The sequence below is a fragment of the Chelonia mydas genome, chromosome 12 (assembly GCF_015237465.2).
Source record: "Chelonia mydas isolate rCheMyd1 chromosome 12, rCheMyd1.pri.v2, whole genome shotgun sequence".
NCBI classification, from domain to species: Eukaryota; Metazoa; Chordata; order Testudines; family Cheloniidae; genus Chelonia; species Chelonia mydas.
This window is the reverse complement of record NC_051252.2, coordinates 32,329,423-32,348,804: the sequence shown is the minus strand read 5'-3', so window position 1 is coordinate 32,348,804 and position 19,382 is coordinate 32,329,423. Positions and strand designations below refer to the sequence as shown.

The 19,382-nt window shown below is 40.2% G+C and overlaps 1 protein-coding gene across 10 annotated transcripts in view; it reads right to left on the bottom strand.

The window, feature by feature from the left end:
- The window catches only part of PLCG2 (phospholipase C gamma 2), a 90,012-nt gene that overhangs the window by 51,923 nt on the left and 18,707 nt on the right, over positions 1-19,382 (bottom strand). For 8 of the 10 annotated variants that reach the window (XR_005222217.2, XM_037877613.2, XM_037877614.2 and 5 more), the window contains 3 exons: positions 5,366-5,506; positions 1,455-1,548; positions 31-78 (listed from right to left, as the gene is read on the bottom strand). Coding sequence is in view for 9 of the 10 variants with exons in the window: in XM_037877613.2 (XP_037733541.1) it covers positions 31-78; positions 1,455-1,548; positions 5,366-5,506 (283 nt within the window). In the remaining variant the exon portion in view is untranslated. The remainder of the gene's footprint in view (positions 1-30; positions 79-1,454; positions 1,549-5,365; positions 5,507-19,382) is intronic. The other 2 variants (XM_043526499.1, XM_037877615.2) reach the window with 1 other exon arrangement.

The following is a 19,382-nucleotide window of genomic DNA, read 5'->3' as shown; positions in this document are numbered from 1 at the left end:
AGCAAAACCTAAAAAGGGTGAGATTCATACCTGTTCCTTCTAGTCTGGTCAACAGAGTAGATCTGCTTTCTCAGCCAGCTTAAAAAACAAAACAAAACAGAAAAGTTATTTTAAGAATTAAAAACAAACAGAGCCTGTTCAATATTGCAATTTCAGTGATGAAAGTAAGCAGAGATATTTAAACTGGAAATCTAGCACATTCTGAAAAACGAGTCACAAGCATTTTCAGATGCTGCATCTGCCCTGGTTCATTTTTGTGGCTTTACAATAATATTTTCCTATTTCTAAACAAAATGTTTTTGTCCTCTTGTTGTGTGTGACAAGCCCATGTAAACAAGGGTAACGACTAACCATACAAATGGGAAACAGTGAAAATAACTGGGCACAAAAGAGCCAGATCTGCAGCTGGTATAAACTGGCATAACTTTAATGGAGCTACACTGATTGGCTCTAGCTGGGGATGTGGTCCCAAATATCATCAAATGCATGAAGTAAAAATGAAAAAGAAAATCCGCTTAATCTCTTTCAGCTGTAGTAATCTTTTACCTATCTTAGGTTAAAAAACCATAAATCAGACAGAAGTGTCAATTTTAGGACCAGCATCCCTTTAATGATATTGGCAATACTGACCGGGAAGATCTGTTCATATAGACAGGTTTCACCCCAAAGGATAATCATAGCATTTCACTAAAAAACTCATATACTCTGTCTATACAGGAATCACTTTGTTGTTGCTGAAATGCAGCCACCTCGAGAGTGATGCACAGCAACTGTATAACAGTACAGAGCAATACCACACAAAAGTTAAAGACAGGAAGCAAGGAATACTTTTTCCCAGTTGAAATTGGATTTAGATGGGCAGGGCATCAACACCTGAGCTGTAATTTGGACAAACAACCAATGAAGAAAGACAGGCCATGACTTTTCCCCACTGTGAACGAAAGGTGAATGGGGTGAGAAAAGATCAAGTCTGGGAGGGGGCTCAGGGCCTGTTGAGAAGAGGGGGATTCTCTGCCCATGGCTGGGTGGTGGGAAGGGGGAGAGGGTCTAGTTGTGAGATCCTGAGAAACTCTGAGTCACCTGAAATGGAGATGCCCACACACATAGACCAGACATTCCCATGAACTTCTTAAAGACTTTCTTTGGCATCCAAACCTGGAACCAGGCGAATTTATATAACAAACCAACCAACCAGAGAGCCAAATCCATCACAGTGTAAGTAGCCATAACTCCACAGAAGACTATCAAGTGGCATATGCTTTTACAAGACCTGAATTTGGACCACACTTTCTAAGCATAGCATGTTGTCTGTAGAGTATTGCTCTTAATGTAACTTACAGACCACACTGGTTTCATCCTTGAAAATGTCTTTTCAGTTTTTCACTATCAAATTGCAAAGAAGTGTCAAGCTGTTGAAGAGTCTCTCATAAACAAAGGGGGAAAATTCCATGTACCTCTCTGTGATTGCAGGTGTGGAAGCATTCATAACCTCTTGATGCAAGATATTCAAGCCACACAGCCATTTATCAGCATCATCTTTGGAATCAGCTGCAAAGATTAATACACTGTGAGAAACATTAATACATAACAAAGACATAATCTGTGATGTTTAGATAAACCCTAGTGTATAACGTGGGTTGGCTACCCATTCTCTGTGATAATCTCACTATAGAGCTTTACGCTGTCAATCCGACACATCCCAGTGAAAGAATCTATGTTAGTTTTTAAGGATTAAAAAAAAAACCCTGCTAGACCTATCAAAAACATCTCCTTTTAAAACTTTGTTAATCAGAACATAAGACGTTCCAAAGCTGCAGCAGAATTACTGCCAACCTACAACTCTCACTGTGACAACAGCAGAATTTTTGCTTTTTCCATCTTCTGTTCTTAAGGTAGCCAAAGTACATGCCGTGGGCTGAATGTAGCCCAGAGCCACCCTCTCCTTTAAAATTAACATGTGATCTGTGGATACTACAGATTCCAGCATGCAATGCTCTAATTCTAACCCTTAACATTTCTGAGTGGCCTGCAAAACAAATCCTTCATCCTGACTGCCATAATCACACCACTATGCACAGTCTATGCCAGACTATGGTTTGTGGGAGCACAAAAGGTGTATTTGGGAGAAGAGTCTTTAAGTTCCCTCAGACTCCTGCAGCAGAATTAGAGCTCAGATGCTTGTTCCGTTCATCCTTAGCTTTACATTTTCAAGTCTATTTTCAGAAGGAAAATGGCTAGAAATTTTATTTTGTTCCAAAATGAGTTTGCATCTACACTTCTAGTACCAGATGCAAACCAGAAGGGCTTGCTGGTGATGATCCAACTTGATCTGAGTACCTACTAGTCAGATCAAAGTTCATGCGTTGCATTCTGGGAGCTACAGGCCCTGAGGGACACAAATTTGTATTATTAAAGGTGCAGGTGGGCTGCAATTTCCCTTTCATGCTGCAGATTAGGTGCAGCCTTTGCAGCCCTCAGTTGGGCAGAATTTGGACAGCCCTGCATTATAGCATTCCAGTTCAGAAATTCATCAAAGCTTCCCTCCACCAAAACAGTCCTCCCGAAGAATTATTTCCTGCCAATATCTCCAACTTGAGCAATTTCTGCAATATCCTTTAAAACAAAAACAGTCTCTCAAAAGATACACATTGTTTTTAAAATTATACTTTCAAACAATGCTGTATTCTCCAAAACTGAAGCAGAGCCCAGCTTCAGATCCCTGTGGAAATCTTTTTCAATTAGTTACGTTTCTGGAAAGGACAGACACCACCCACTGCTAGTCTAACTGTCCCAAAGTTATTCTGTGTGTAAAGAAAGCTGCCATTCCCCGTTAAGTAACAGTTACCTTGTATTGTTCTCAGAAACCAAGACAAAGTGCTTTAACAAAGAAAAGGATTTTCCTGATATTGAAAATATCAGTCATGTTGTTCTAAGAATCTGTGTTATGGCAACAGACCTCCTGGTACTGATTGTTCTCAAACTACTTGCAGAGACTAGATTCTGAGAAAAAAAACAAGGGGAAAATACAGCCCAATAGTGCTCAGTGCACAATTATATTTAAAATGATGCTGCACATTCTGAAATTTCAGGGATATTATGGGCTTAATCTAAATTCAAATCTGGTATGTAGAGCCGAATTTTCACAAGCAGCCATTAATTTTCAACACACAAAATTTGAGCATGCTCCTTCACATGCAAACCCACATTTAGTACACCAATCCTCTGTGCAATTAACTGTACATTATTTTACAAGCATAAATATAGGGTTTACTTACACACATGGGAAAGTACCTCAACTAGGGAGAGCATCACTTCCACATTTAAAAAAAATCTCTATGACTGTTAGGATTATAACACTTACAACACACTGATCACTTCTCTACTCTACTAGGAACATCTTAAAAATTACTTCAGTTTTTATTACAATTTTGCAAATGAATTTAATGCTCATGAAACTGACAATGCTGATCTAGCATAGGACCAAGGGAATTCCCATAAGCAATGAAACCAGCAGTCCATATATTCCTATAACAAAGAAGATTCAAGACCCCTTCAGTAGGTAGTTATCCCCGTCTTAAAGAGAAATTTCTTCCTAATCTCCATTGATTAGGAACTGTCTTATGCCCTGAAGTATAAGGGTTTATATCACATCCAAAACTCTAGTTTTTGCTCTTTTTAAAAACACCCTTTTTAATGTAATTCGATGATCTCATTTTCCATAAAAATATCCAATCCATTTTTGAATCTTTCTAAGCTTGTGTGTCCAATGATATCTTGTGACAAAGAGATTCATAGCATAATATTGTGTTGCACATAAAAAGCATTTCCTTGTATTAGTTTTCGATTCCCTGTCTTTCAATTTGATTAACATCCCTTCTCCTCATATAGACATGCACAGCCCTTACGGTGCACTTGAGCATGCAATTCACCTCCTATTCCAGTCCTTGCCCTCTTGTAGGGTCTGGTCAACACTACCTAGTTAGGTCGAGGCAAGCCATCTTAGGTTGACATAACCATGGAAGTGTCTACACTTAAATTTCGCTCCCACTGATGTAACTGCCCTGCTATGCCGACTTAATAACTCCACCTCCATTAGGAGTGTAAAGTCACAGTCATATAGTTAGGTCAACACAACGTCAGCGTACACACTGCATTGTTTACATCGACTGTTGCTGGCTTTCACAAGCCGTCCCACACTGACAGTACAATTGATACAAGTGCTCCTGGTAAGGAAGCACACTGCTGACACAAGAAGCAAAGTGTAGACACACACAAGCAATGTAATTACTGCCACAGCCATATGCCAACATAAGTTAGGTTGACTTAATTTTGCAGTATAAACATGGCCTAAGTAAACAGACCCTGCCAGTTGTGTGGTAGTTTTTTCTGATGTGGTCACTAAGAAGTAGGCTATGGATCCTAAATTCACTTTTATTTGTGACCCCAGGCAGGTTTCAGACTCAGGGGCAAGACTCTGGCCGCAGTAAAGCCAATGGCAAAATCTCCATTGCCTTCAATAGGGCCAGGATTTCACACAGGTCTCCAGTGTTAAAAAAAAAAATCTCACCTGAGATATTTAACCGGAAAGGATCTACACTGCTAAACATGAGTGAATGAATAAAAGATAAGTACTTCATAAAAAAGCCTCTCTATAATGTTCCTTCTAAAGGGACATCAGGGAGCTGCAGGGTATAAAGAACTGAATCAACAGAAAAAGAAAAGGAGTACTTGTGGCATCTTAGAGACTAACCAATTTATTTGAGCATGAGCTTTCGTGAGCTACAGCTCATGCTCAAATAAATTGGTTAGTCTCTAAGGTGCCACAAGTACTCCTTTTCTTTTTGCGAATACAGACTAACACGGCTGTTAATCTGAAATGAATCAACAGAAACACACACATAGGGATTTACTATATATTTGCTGCTTATACCTCACTTATACTTGTGCCTTGCAGTGAGTGATAGTCATTTCATCTTCCTAAAACATACAGAGCTGGTGTCAAGGAGGGTACAAGACTGCTTGCAACAATTCAGACACCTAAAATGACCCACTCATAAGCCATGAAAATGATTCTTTTAAACAGCACATGGAAAAAAATCTCACCTGATAAATTATTTTTACATAAAAATTACATTATTTTACACAAAAATTACAAATGCCACAATTCAAGGGCATTAAAAGCAGTAAGTGGGAAAGGGTGCTCTCTCACACTCTCCTCAATTTTAAATGTTTGGTATGTTTTAGGAAGGCCAGGGAAAAAGAAAAACAGCCTAATCTTTGCATTACTGCTCTGTCAATGCTATAGGTCTCTAGTCTAAAGGGTTTACTATTTGAGGTTTAAAGAAGACAGACAAAAAAAAAGTACCTGCTAAGCTTAAGGTGTTGAGAACAAACTGGGTACCGTAAAAAATAGTGAAGCAATGCTCTTTATGCTGTGTTGCTTTCCCGCGCTCAAAATCCTTTGCATTTTTCCCAGGGCGAATTTCCTTTATTTCCCTCAGATCCACTGAAAGAAAATAACATGTGTCAGTACAAACTGTGCTTACATAATTCCAGCAGAGACCAATGCAGGAAGACAAACATGTCAAAACATTTATTTATTATTATTATTGTATTGGGACTTGCTACGGTGGTGACTGCTTAAATGTGTTTCTGCCCTCAAGGCTGGGACAGAGGAGAGTGGGAGAGGAAGAAGAGGGTAGCTTTTTTGTAGAAACTTAAAATAATGCAGTGACAACATTCCTGGGACTGTGACACTCTCTCCACTGACCAAGTTATGTATAAAATCAATAGGCTTGCAAGGAAGAGTTGTCCACACACTTTTGCAGGTGTCATTTACTTTGACGCTGGAGTTCCCTTTTTGACTGGCAAACTGTTTGAGGGTACTCTAAAGAGACAACACACCACCATCACCAACTGATGTTACTTTATTTCCACCACGAAACCAACTCAAACCTTTTCTGGTCTACAGCACTTGAGCAGTTTTTGTGGGGCAATCTACACTTTACACTTATGTTTTAGAACTTTTTTTGGCTAAGCCTCAATGTAACCATTAAGCTATCTATGAACCTTCCTCTGCTCAGATCCGAACAGGTCTCTGTCTTTTAATACAGCTTTTAGCACTGCTGAGTGACCTATGCCTTCCCATAGAGCATAGCTACACTTTTAAAAAAATCATGAAAGGAGAACACTGTGCTGATATGTGGCCTAGAGTCAGTCCTCTGCTTATCATAGTCGGAGGCCTGGGTCTGCATAATATTTGTGAGGCAGCACTGAAATAGAATATGTGCACTCTTACGATAAGATATTTATTAGAAAACTGAGGAAGTGGTTTCGTTCTGCCCGTAGACTGGACAGAAGTACACACGGCTCTTCCTACTTTTGACAAGTCAAGAGTTACTGCTTACAGGATGAGGACTGAACCATAAATAAATAAATAAATAAATAAAGTTGCACAGCTGCTCTTGAAATGTGTTTATCAAACTATACAGTGTCAGAGGAAATTGACTGGGGGTTTCTGTTTGTGTGTGTTTACAATTCAGGGATACAGACAACGTATTTTAAAAGAGCATCTCCTTGCTACTAGATCACAACATATCAAATGTAGTGAAATAAAGAGGGGAAGGGCTGACCACCTGTTTCTAAAGCTCTGTGGGATGATTAATTTTTATGTGATGTAGTTTGGTGTGAGGTGGTGGAGAGGGTTGATCAGCAAAGCCTGGATGGTAGAATAGTCATACACCTGGGAAGTTCTTATTGTGAGTGAGACTATCCCAGGCCAAACTTACTTCTCCATTTGGAGTTGTTTATCCCAGAGATGACATTACTGCTAGGAAAGGGGAAGAAAATTATTATTATTTTGTATTGAGGTAGCCCTTATAAGCTGCAGCCTTTGACCAGGTTCTGTAGAAACATGGAACAAAGAGACAGTCCCTGCCCCAAGGAGCTTTATGTCCCCCAGATATTTATTTGCAAGATAAAGTGACCACTCCTTCTCCCAGACTCCACCCAACAACTCCCAGTAAGAATAGTGTGGAAAAAATCTCCATCCAAATTTTTCAAATGTGGCTGCATAGAGTAGGCTCCTAAATATACATTTAGGTATTGAAATATGTAGCCTGAATATCAGAGATGTTGAGCAACGAAGAGCTCCCACTGAATGTTCAGCCCCTCTGAAATTCTTACTTAGGTACCTAAAATGGATCTCAGCCTATCTTAAGGTGTCTGTGACAGGTTACGGTAGTGTCACAGCGTCCACATTTGAAAATGTTGGTGTTACTTCTCAAGCATGTCAAAAGGAGTTTGACAAAGACACATCAGGGTGCAGATAGCAGATTTCAATTCAAAGTAAACCAACAGGGAAACATTATCAGATTCCCTGTAACTCTACTTGAGTGCCTTAACCACTCAGCCACCACTCCAGACCTCCAGTCTTGAAGGTTATGGGTTTTGTCTTGATGGATCTCAAAATGAAAGGCCACCTTCAGTTCACACATGGAAAATGGGTACCTGATCCATGGGGTTAGGGCAGTCAAAGGCAGTCTGACATGATACTGGCCTCATCCCTCCCTTGTGTACTGTGAGCTATGAAACTGACATGCTTTAACCAGGTCAGCCCAATGAGCCATTGGCTTGGGGAAACTTTGACTTCACTAAAAGAAAAGGAGGACTTGTGGCACCTTAGAGACTAACAAATTTATTTGAGCATAAGCTTTCGTGAGCTACAGCTCACTTTGTTGGTCTCTAAGGTGCCACAAATACTCCTTTTCTTTTTGCGAATACAGACTAACACAGCTGCTACTCTGAAATTTGACTTCACTGTAACTCTACTGAACACCATACACAAAACCCAGAGATAAAAACTAAGATTTCCCAATCCTAATTGTTGTTTCCATTTTGAGTTACTATTTCTCCATACTGACCTCTAACATAGAAAGAGTCAAGCTTGCTTAATTTCTTCCCTCTATTGCGCGCACGCACACAGACACGCACACAGACACACACACACACACACACACACACCTTCTTTTCTCTGCATTATAACCCTGATACCTCACTCTCGTGCTCTCACCCTCTCTGGTGTGTATGTGTTATTTTGGTTAGGGATGTGATTTTTTTTTTTTAATCAATATAGTTATACTGGTACAACCCCTAGCATGGACGCAGTTATACTGATATAAGGTACAGCTCATTCCCCTTTCCTTACAGGAATAAGCTATACCAGTTATAAGCACTTTTATACTAGCAGGGGTTATACAGTTTTAACTATATCGGCATAGTTAAAGTGGAACAAGTTTTGTGTGTGGATGAGAAGAGCCACACTGCGCCCCAGGCTCTGCTCAGATGTGCTTTAGAATTCATTTAATTGGAGGACAAATAAGGTAGTAAACTTATTACCCAGTTAGAACAGGTAGCTGAATGGTTAGGATCAGATTTTTAAAAGATATTTAGGCATTGTTCTGCTCAGTGTTGCAATGCCTAACAGATTTAGGTGTCTAGATCTCATTTTCAAAAGGGATTTAGGCACCAAGTGAACACAAAAACACCTAAATACCTTTAAAAAACTGGACCTATGTGACTAAGCTCAACCATGAGGGAAGGAGGTTACGAGGGAGGGAGAACAGAAAAAATGAGTGTGACATAGGTCAACTTCCCTTTCAAGAGTTCAAATTCAGTATCTTTTATGTTCCTGAAATTATTATACTTTATTTCCCTTAGAAAAAACATTCTATAGAACTTTATAGGGATGAAATCAATAGGTTGCTGTAGAAACTATCCTAAATAAACTCTAGAATAGAAAAGGATAACCATTCTATAAGGCTGTTTTTTAACCACCTTTGTTGAATTTTATATAAAGATACATAATTGTGTGTTGAATTTTATATGACTAAAACTAAGCCACCCTATAGAAGGGCTATCCTTTTGTATTAAGTACTCTAGGGCCTCTCCATACGGCCTATATTGTGTATTGTGAGGGGGGACAACACACTGGGAACAAGTGCTCTCTCTAGGGCACTGTCATGGTGAAAATCGTGGGCTAGACCCTCAGAGAGAGAGAGAGGAAGAGCCACAACAGACATGTCCCTGCTGTTGTGCAGAGCTCCGCTGACTTCACAGGCATAGAGCTCACCGTAGGATCAAACTCTACAACTCCACTATCCAATCTGGCTGCCCCTGACTGAATGAGAAAAGGGTATAGCCAGGGAAATCCATACCCTGGAGAAAGATTTTATTAAAAATGTCGCAAATTCAGTCTGATAAGTTTGCTATACTGACAAGATCTTATAATCAAACATCTATAATGCACTGGCAGTTGAACAGAATGGTCTTTTATCGGGAAATACAAACAGAAAATAACTCCTGCCCCAGCAATACTCGTAGAATGCACCAGAAATTCTATCATTCGACACTCTCTTGCTGTCTTGAAGCATTAGACCCTTTCATCTTCCCAATTGTGTGCTCAAAATATAAAGCCAAGTTCCACCCCCTGATATGCACAAGGACTCCCATTACATCAGTATGTCCAAGGGTAAATTTTGACACCAATGGCCTGATCGTGCTCCCACCAGACAATGGAAATCACACAGGGCCCGAAAAGTAGTACTTAGAGTTTCAACTCCCGAGGAAGTGAGCAGTAGCTCACGAAAGCTTATGCTCAAATAAATTGGTTAGTCTCTAAGTGCCACAAGTACTCCTTTTCTTTTTGCGAATACAGACTAACACGGCTGTTACTCTGAAACTCCCTGTTAGTCCATAAAAGAGTACTCAGAACAACACAACTGGCACACATCCCAAGGAAATATAGAACCATAAAACAAATCAAATAAAGCAACAGACTCAAACCCAGCAACGTGAGAAAGAGAAAAACCTCACATTTATTCTAGTAAATCTCATGCCAGTTTGGACAGCCAAAACCCGCTAAACCGGTTTCAAAATGTCAGGCTTCTAGTTTACATTTCATCCATTCCATTATGTGGCTATTTCTGTGGAGTTTAAAAGGATTTCCTTGGGAGGCTAGTCAGTCATCTTCTCGATTTTGACAACTTATTCAAGTGGACTCGTGGTATAGTGGCCTGTGCATGTGCATAGTATAGTGGCCTAAGCATGTGGCTCAAACTCCATTTCCAGCTCTGCCAATGAGATGAATGGCCTTAGGCAAGTCTTAATTTCTATGGATTGGGAAGTAGATAAATAGTATTATAACACAGATGTTGCATGGATTATATGCACCATACCTCCAGGAGCTCCCATTGCAGCAGGGCTCAAGTTTTTTGCCCGACAACTTTTGACCCAAGAAATCTTTATTTTTCTCTATTCAAATAAGTTACCAAGAGAAATACTTATTTAAATAATGCCTATTTTGAACAATCTGACTACTATTATTTTTAATACAGTAGTGCCTAGAGGCAAGGACTAATCAGGACTGGGACACTTATGCATTGTGCTGTACAAACTCAGAATAAATGACAAAATTAACCCTCTGGATGTAACAAACAATTGGAAACAGAAAGTTTCTCTAAGAAAATGCATATGCATAGGCCAGCTTCACCCCAGCTAGATGGTTCCAAATCCGATATATATTTATTCATTGTAACCTATAAATAAAATAAACCTCAGAAATCCCTACAAGCCATCTACCTAGCTGTTACCAACTGTAACTTCTCGTGTCTTGCTTACAATACTCCTCCTAATACATCCCAGAATCATGTTCGCTTTTTTTGCAACAGTGTTACACTGGTGACTCATATTTAGCTTATGGTCCACTATGACCCCAAGATCCCTTTCCGCAGTTCTCCTTGCTAAGCAGTCATTTCCCATTTTATATGTGTGCAACTCATTGTTCCTTCCTAAGTGGAGTACTTTGCATTTGTCCTTATTGAATTTCATTCTATTTACTTCAGACCATTTCTCCAGTTTGTCCAGATCATTTTTAATTTTAATCCTATCCTCCAAAGCACTTGCAATCCCTCCCAGCTTGGTATCGTCCGCAAACTTTATAAGTGTACTCTCTAGGTCACTATCTAAATCACTGATGAAGATATTGAACAGAACCAGACCCAGAACAGATGCCTGCAGGACCCACTCGTTACGCACCTTCCAGCATGGCTGTGAATCATTGATAACTACTCTCTGGGAACGGTTTTGCACCCACCTCATAGTAGCTCATCTAGGTTGTATTTCCCTAGTTTGTTTATGAGAAGGTCATGTGAGACTGTATCGAAAGCTTCACTAAAGTCAAAATATACCAAAAAAAGAAAATGAGTACTTTTGGCACCTTAGAGACTAACAAATTTATTTGAGCATAAGCTTTCGTGAGCTACACGAAAGCTTGTGCTCAAATAAATTTGTTAGTCTGAATGCATCCGATGAAGTGAGCTGTAGCTCACGAAAGCTTATGCTCAAATAAATTTCTTAGTCTCTAAGATGCCACAAGTACTCCTTTTCTTTTTGCAAATACAGACTAACACAGCTGCTACTCTGAAAGATATACCATGTGTACTGCTTCCCCCCCATCCACAAGGCTTGTTAACCTGTCAAAGAAAGCTATCAGGTTGGCTTGACACGATCTGTTCCTGACTGTTACTTATCACATTATTATCTTCTAGGTGTTTGCAAATGGATTGCTTAATTATTTGCTCCATTTTCTTCCAGGGTCAGAAGTTAAACTGACTGGTCTGTAAGGATCTTGAAGAGGGTCTTGAGAAAGGATTTGAAGGAAGGAAGAGTAGTGGTTTGATGGACAACTCCACAGAGGGTCTTGTGTGCATGAGATGTAGGCATAAAAGAACGTATAAAGATGCCTGTGTAAGACATGGACAAACAGACAATGGAGGCTGACTTCATTACTGGGGCCGGGCTGAAGTGATAATACATAAGGACAAGTAAGTAGGGAGGGAAAAATTGAGCTATGAACTGCCTTACAGGTAAGGACCAGGAACCTTATCCAAACCCTAGTGAAGTCCATCAGAGTCTTTCTAAGGACATCAACAGGTTAAGGATCAGACCCAAAAGTCAGTTTTTGATGTGCTGGAGAAGGGGGAGTCCGTGAAGGGACTCAAAGAGTGGGCAACATGGTCAGAACAACATGTCAGGAAGCGTAATTTAGGAGCAGTGCTTTGAATGGACCTGATGGAATAAGTAGGGTCTCAGGAAGACGAGAGAGAAGACGGTGACAGATTATAAGATGTGAAAAGATAAGAAGCTTCGAAAACTTTAGTGGTATGGTCAGAGAGAAATATATACGTAAGTATAGATAGGAGTACACATACATACTTAAAACACAGGAACAGAGGATGATTTTGCCTGTAGCCAAAATTTTGCTCAAGCATTTGAAAAATGGATTTCCGAAAATATAATCAGCCATTTGCAAAATGAGAAGGTTTCTTCTTTGGAGGGGCAGAAACCTGACTTGATCCGACAGACACACAGAACTCTGCAGTGTAGGAAAGTGTGCAAATGAGCACCCAGCGAATGTAAAAAAGCTTTTTTAGTTTCACTTTGCAAATGCACCTTGCTGTGGTTAGCAGAGACAATGGCTCCATTCTCACTTCCACATAACCCAAGAATTAACTATCAAATTGCCACTGACAAGGTGTGCCACTGTACACCTGTTGTTTTAGTCAAAACATGAATATGGTGTGGGGCTGTGAGTGCAAAGCAATGTTTTTCCATCAGAGAGTAAGATGGCCTGGCCATCTACAGACAGTACACACCCCAGAAAACTCACACACCTTGGTGTACATACAGTTTGGAAAACAACTTGACTCAAGGCAGCGCTTCAGTTCAGCCGAAGCTGTCCAGGGAAGAGCTCTGGTAAATATTTTCAAACCCGTGGGGCAGAAGCCCCAAGCCTCGCCCCCCTCACCATGGGACACAAGTCCTGAGCCCCAGTGCCCCTCATGGGGCATAAGCCCCGAACCCTGGCACTCCAGGAAATACTCTGAGAAATTAAGCCCTGATCCAAGGATAGTAAAATTTAATGAGAAGTACTATACTGTAGTGGACTGAGCAAAGATTATAAACCACAAAACTATTTGAAACACAGTTAAAAAGCCTAAGGATTTGATACAACGCAGAAGACACACAGTGCTAAAGTTCCAAACGACAGGGAATTTAGCCATGTGACAGACTGAACTAGTGGGAGGTGCACAGCTAACACCCACAGTTTAACAAATTCAGGCCACACAAGTACCATTTTCCTGACTATAACTACATTTTAAATAGAAGACTTCTCACTAGGCAGCTCACAAAACTTCACGGAACTTTTTACAGTTCTCTCTAGTTTGGGATCTTTTAGATTAGGCAGCAGTCAATGTGAAAAGGCTAGGGCTTGAAATTGTAAGGCAAAGTCACCCTAATCATGTAACTATTTCTATCCCACTTTGTAACATTTACATCGGGGTAGGCAAACTACAGCCTGGGGGGCCACATCCAGCCCTCGAGCTCCCGCTGGGGAGCGGGATCTGGGGCCTGGGCTTGCCCCGCTCCGGTGTTCCAGCCAGGGAACGGGGTCAGGGGCTTGCCCCGCTCCACGCAGCTCCTGGAAACAGCAGCATGTCCCCCCCTCCAGCTCCTACGCATAGGGGCAGCTAGGAGGCTCCGCACCTGCACCCACCTCAAGCACTGCCCTGCAGTTCCCATTGGCCAGGAACTACGGTGAATGGGAGCTCCAGGGGCAGCACCTGCAGACGGGGCAGCGCGCAGAGCTGCCTGGCCACGCCTCCACGTAGGAGCTGGAGGGGAGACATGTCACCGCTTCTGGGAGCTGCCTGAGGTAAGCGCCACCCGGAGCCTTCACCCCTACCATGCCCCAACCCCCTGCCCCAGCCCTGATCCCCTCCTGCCCTCCGAACCCCTCAGTCCCAGCCCGGAGCACCCTACTGCAACCTCAACGCCTCATCCCCCACCCCACCCCAGAGCCCGCAACCCCAGCTGGAGCCCTTACCCCCTCCCACACCTCAATCTCCCATTTCATGAGCGTTCATGGCCCACCATACAATTTCCATACTCAAATGTGGCCCTTGGGCCAAAAAGTTTGCCCACCCCTGATTTACTTGCACACAAAAAAAGTCGGCCGTTAGGTGGGGGGAGAGGAGGATTAAATCCCAAGAAGTGAAATAAAAATAAATAAAATGTACATTTAATGGAAATGGAGTCCTGGGCTTTGAAGAATAAAATACTGACTGAAGTCAATGGGAGCTGTGGATGCTTGGCGCATTTATGGACATTTATGGTGCAGAAGTGCTATGAAGTTCATTTAACGCTGTCCCTGTTTCACTGATTGGCCGTAACAGGAAGTCTGGCCTTTGTAAATTAGCATGTAAACACAAAGTGCATGAGCTGCTGAAGGGAAGAAGTGATCACATAGCAGTTAAAAGCTACACATGTTCATCTGTTCATTTTACCACAGAAACCAAGCTCTAAATACCCAGCAGAAAAAAAAAAAAACACATATACACTAACATCAAAGTACTTGAAAGTCCCTTGGGTAAGAACTGAAATAGATCAGCTTCAAAAGGGAAAAAAAAAATGGTGAATTTTAATGTCTCTTTGAAAAGTAACTTCATACAAATCAAAAAGTAAATTACATTTTTAAGATGAGCTAATAAAACAGATAGCTGGCATTTACGATATGCAAGAAAAAGGAAGTGATGGAATGCAATTTTAAAGAGATTGGTGTGGTAAAACTTTACATGTATACGTACACTGCTAATTAAGGAAATTCAGACAGGTAAAAGGAAGAGTGACAAGGCTCTGACAACCAAGAAAATAAAACTTACTCCTAGAAATTGACATAATCAACCCTAAAATTCAGCCAACAGAAGCACTCCTATTGTTTTACACACAGTAAAAACCTTCACTTCTCAATAGGAAAATATGCAAAATATTCACCACTTTTCCCATAAGGTGTAGGTGGCGTGAATATTTATTTTTGGTTTTTAGATCAGTTCACATGAAGGGGAAAGAGACGAGGGTTTTCCACAACACAGCATGTTCCCTTCAGCAAGATGATCTTGAGTAAAACTTTCAAAAGCAACTAAGTGACTTAGGTGCCTAAGTTACATTTTCAAAAGCAACTCACATGCTGAGGAGGCAAAATCCCAGTGACTTTCAATGAGATTTAAGCACCTAAATCACTTTTAAAATAGCACTCACAGGTGTTTTAAAAAATGTTTACCCTTGTCTCTGAAGGCTGCGGAGTTGTGCACAATTGAATTGTTCTTTCATTGGAAGGCCATTAACTAAGATTCTCAAACTAAAATTAACAGTTGTTTTCAGACACAAACTTTGCACAACAGTATACAGTTCAAGAGTTATACAGATCAGAATTTAATTTAAAAGAAATACCACCTTAGTAATCAGAGTGGCGATATCTTTGGCATGATAGATATGACTGTATCAACATCTACATCAAACTCCTCTTGTCCAATCCTGATGGCTGCCCGGTCTGCCAGCTGGTATCCAGATAATCACACTATGCTTCTGTGTAGTGCAGCTCTGACAAACCTTGATAATCAGATATCCTCTTAAAAGGGTGAAATACTGCAAGAGACACATTTCACAGGCAGAGTTTCCTATCTACAGAGTAATCCAATCTGAGAATGAGAACAAAAGCAGTGCAATCTCATGAGCAGACCCAGAAAATAGGACTCCTAGATTCTATTTCTGTCTGCCACTGACTTGCCAGATTAATTCTCTGTCTTAAATTCATCCACTGTAAATACAGTACTGGAGCATGAAAATCCCACCTATCCTCCAGAAAGGAAGTGGGGGAGGGGGGGATGGGTTGGTTGGTTGATTGTTTTAAACACGAATTCAGTGGAATTCCCTTTGTCAGGCAGGGGGACTCTCAAGGCTCCTGGACTGCATGGGTAGAATAGTGCCTATTCACATATTTCACAGGACTGTTACAAAGCTCTTAAGCCCACACTTTCCACAATGCAGTCTCTCACAAAAACCCATATGGTTCAAGATTGTACATCGGATTGTACATCGGATAGTTGGGAACTTAACCACCCAATTTACAAGCAGAAATAATAATACCAAGCCCTTTTATAAAGCTTTCCATCAGTAGATGACAAAGCGCTTTACAAAGAGGTCAGTATCATTATCCCCTCTTACAGACAGGGAAACTGAGGCATAGAAAGGGGAAGTGACCTGCTGAAGTCACCCAGCAGGCCGGTGACAGAGCCAGAAATAGACCCCAAATCTTCTGACCCTAGTGCAGTTCTCTATCTGCTAGGCCACAATGCTTCCCCAAATCTTTAATATTTGCATGTGCAAGAAGGGTAGCTGCAATCAGAAAACACAGGCCATATGTTATAAAGACATATTTACATGCCAATACTGGAAAGGGGAGAACTAAGAGGAAAAAGTTCTCCATAGCCAGATTTATTTTTTAGCTAGAATACAAAAATTATGTTCTTTTTACAAATTAAGAAACTGAGGCAGCGAGAGGTTATGTTAAATAATAAGTATTTTATTTTAGTTTATACTAAAATAAAATATGCTGCACTATGGAGCTTTTCACATCTTTCCACTAGAAATGAAGGAAGTAGCAGACAGCAGCAAGCACAATATTCTTACACTGCATCCAGCTAGCACTGGGCTTAAGAAAGAAGAAATCGTTATTATGCTCTACTCTGATGCATATCATTAGCATTAAAAGCCTTAATTCGGATAGCTTATATTCCAGTGTTTAGCAACGGTTAGCCCATTATCTGTGCAAAGACTCTGGGTGTCCATGTCTGTCACTCACAAACACAGCTGTTTAACCTTCTAAGAAAAACAACAATTGCAGAAAAAATATAGACCGTTAGAAAAACCTCCTGATTGTTCTCCTTGAAACTCCCCGCTGATGTGAGGCCTACCAAAAAACACATCAGATAAAGGTCTGACAGCTGATATGCTACAACCATAGTTGATGACTCTTCATAACCATCCCACTGCTGTCTTGACTCCCCACATCCATTTGTTGGATCTAACTGTTGTCTCCCATCTTATACTTCAATTGTAAGCTCTTGGGACAAGAACCGTCTTTCTAGAAAGTGTTTGTAAAGTACCTAGCCCAATGGGCCCCGATTCAGATTCCAAGCAGCTACTACAATACTATAAAGAGAATGATGATGAGAAAGAGGAAGAAGATTTGGAGACTCCATTCCAAATGAAATTTTGTGAGCTTTACTGTCAGTCCAGTTCTCATGCAGATCACAGACAGCTCATGAAGAGCTTGGATTTGCACAACAGCAAAACCCCATGTTTGTTGCAAACTCAAAGAGAGCTGACAGGGGCTCGATGTGGGACTAGCAGCCATACTGTGGCAGAAGTGTGCAGAGGGAGACAGAGAACAGACAATTTAACAATTATAAGTAATAAGAAGAGGAGACCACATCTACACGCATTTTTCTCCTCCCAAACTGTCAGCCTACCTCCGTCCTTGACCTCCCTCCTCTTCTGCCTCTCCAACTTATCCCTGGGTGGCATAGTCCATTCTCATGGCTACAATTCCCACCTTTACCCTGCTGACTCTCAAAATCTACCTTTACCTTCTGTGCAGCCACACATGACTGACCATTTTTTTCTGTATATCCCACTTCCAACTGAAAACTGAACTTCTCAGCTTCCTTGCAAAACGTCCCCCCTCCATCAATGTCAATAATTCCATCGCCCTCCCTACAGCCTAGTGATGCTCACAATCTGCACGTCAGATGTATCTCTGCCCACTTCTCCCACAACCAGACCATCACCAAATCCTGTCACTTCTTCCTTTAAACTTCATCCTTTCCTCTCCATTCTACCAGCTAAAATCCTTGTCTGTGCCTTGGTCACCGCTTGCCTTGACTATTTTAACCAGCCTTCCTGTTACCTCACTCCCTGCCTAAACCAATCCAACAGAAGTTTAGAGTTCTCAGAGGATGAGAACTATGCGCCCTACGGACGACTATATCAGTAGTCTGATGGGATGCTATGATTACCTAGTTAGTATCTACTGACATACCAGCTTCTAAACAGAAGCTTAATGGTTTTGGATCAGGGTGGACTGATTTGGATCAAGGTGGACTGATTTAAATCAAAGTGATTTAAATCACTGATTTTAATTCAGCAAGAAGGAAACCTTGATTTTAATTTATCAGTTTTAAATGTGTTTTACATTTTTACTTTTTAGTTATTTTCCTAAGGAAAGGTTGATTGTCATTGGTTTAAAACATGTTGATTTGCAATTAAATATAGCCTTTACAGTAAATTTGGTGTTTCTTTTTGCTAACCAATAGAATATACTACACCTATACACATTTATTTAAGCAATTACATAGCTTAACTTTATACTCTTAATTTTTATATTTTTTATTGTGTCAGGATATGGTGACTAATCCATTTCTTATTTCTTTTTTATTTGCAATTTGAGTCAAGCTCTGTTTGGATGGAAATCCAAATTTAATTTAAAATGCATAAAAACAGCATTTTAATTTTATTATTAAATAAAATTCCCTTCAATGTGCTGGATACATAAGAAAAAAAAACTTTATCAAAACATGTTTTTCAATGTCTTAAACAAAGGAAATATTACCTGTAATTAATTAATTAAACCGATTGTTTCTCGTCACCATGTCCTTTAAGATTTTAAAAACTAGTAGGTCTCATACTCTCACACCTCATTTTCATTCAGAGATTGGAAAATGAAGACAAGCTTTCCCTATTTTTCAACTCCCAGCTGGTCTCCTAACTTTGAATGAACTAATCAATGGAACTGAACTGGATGAATAAACTGAAAAAAATATTCTCTCTGCACCTGCAGAAAAGGCTGTTGTTGTCAAAAACTGGGTTAGCCCCTTCTAGGTGCTTAGCTAGTGACTTCCGCCAGTTCAGTGGGTTTTTTAAAAAAATTTTTAACTTGGTGGCAAACAGGTACTGTTTAATATTTTTGTATTTAAATTATGTTAATAGATTATAATAAATGTAGGCCTTAACATACATGGTTAATTTCAAATTTAATTTTAAGAAATTATTTATTTTTAAGAAATAACCCTGTAGTTAATTTAATTTCTTTTTAAATCAATTAATTGGTTTTTTTAAAATAAAATTTACCACTCTAGTTTGGATATCTTTAAAATCAAAGTCTTTTTTAAATTTGACAAGTGGGAGAGGGAAATATACACCTGGGAAAGAGCTAGCCCATAATATGTTTATTTCAAACTGTAGAATCAAACTACTGGCATTTATTGCCAAGAGCTAGCGAAAAGAGGAAATTTTCCCCCACTTCCTGACTAGTAGATGTGACCTGTCCCAGTTTTATAAACATTCCCACATATCTGAAAGTTAACTTGATTTTACCACAATGGAAGAAATCAAAAATATTGACAATCTAGGTCAGCGTCCTTTTT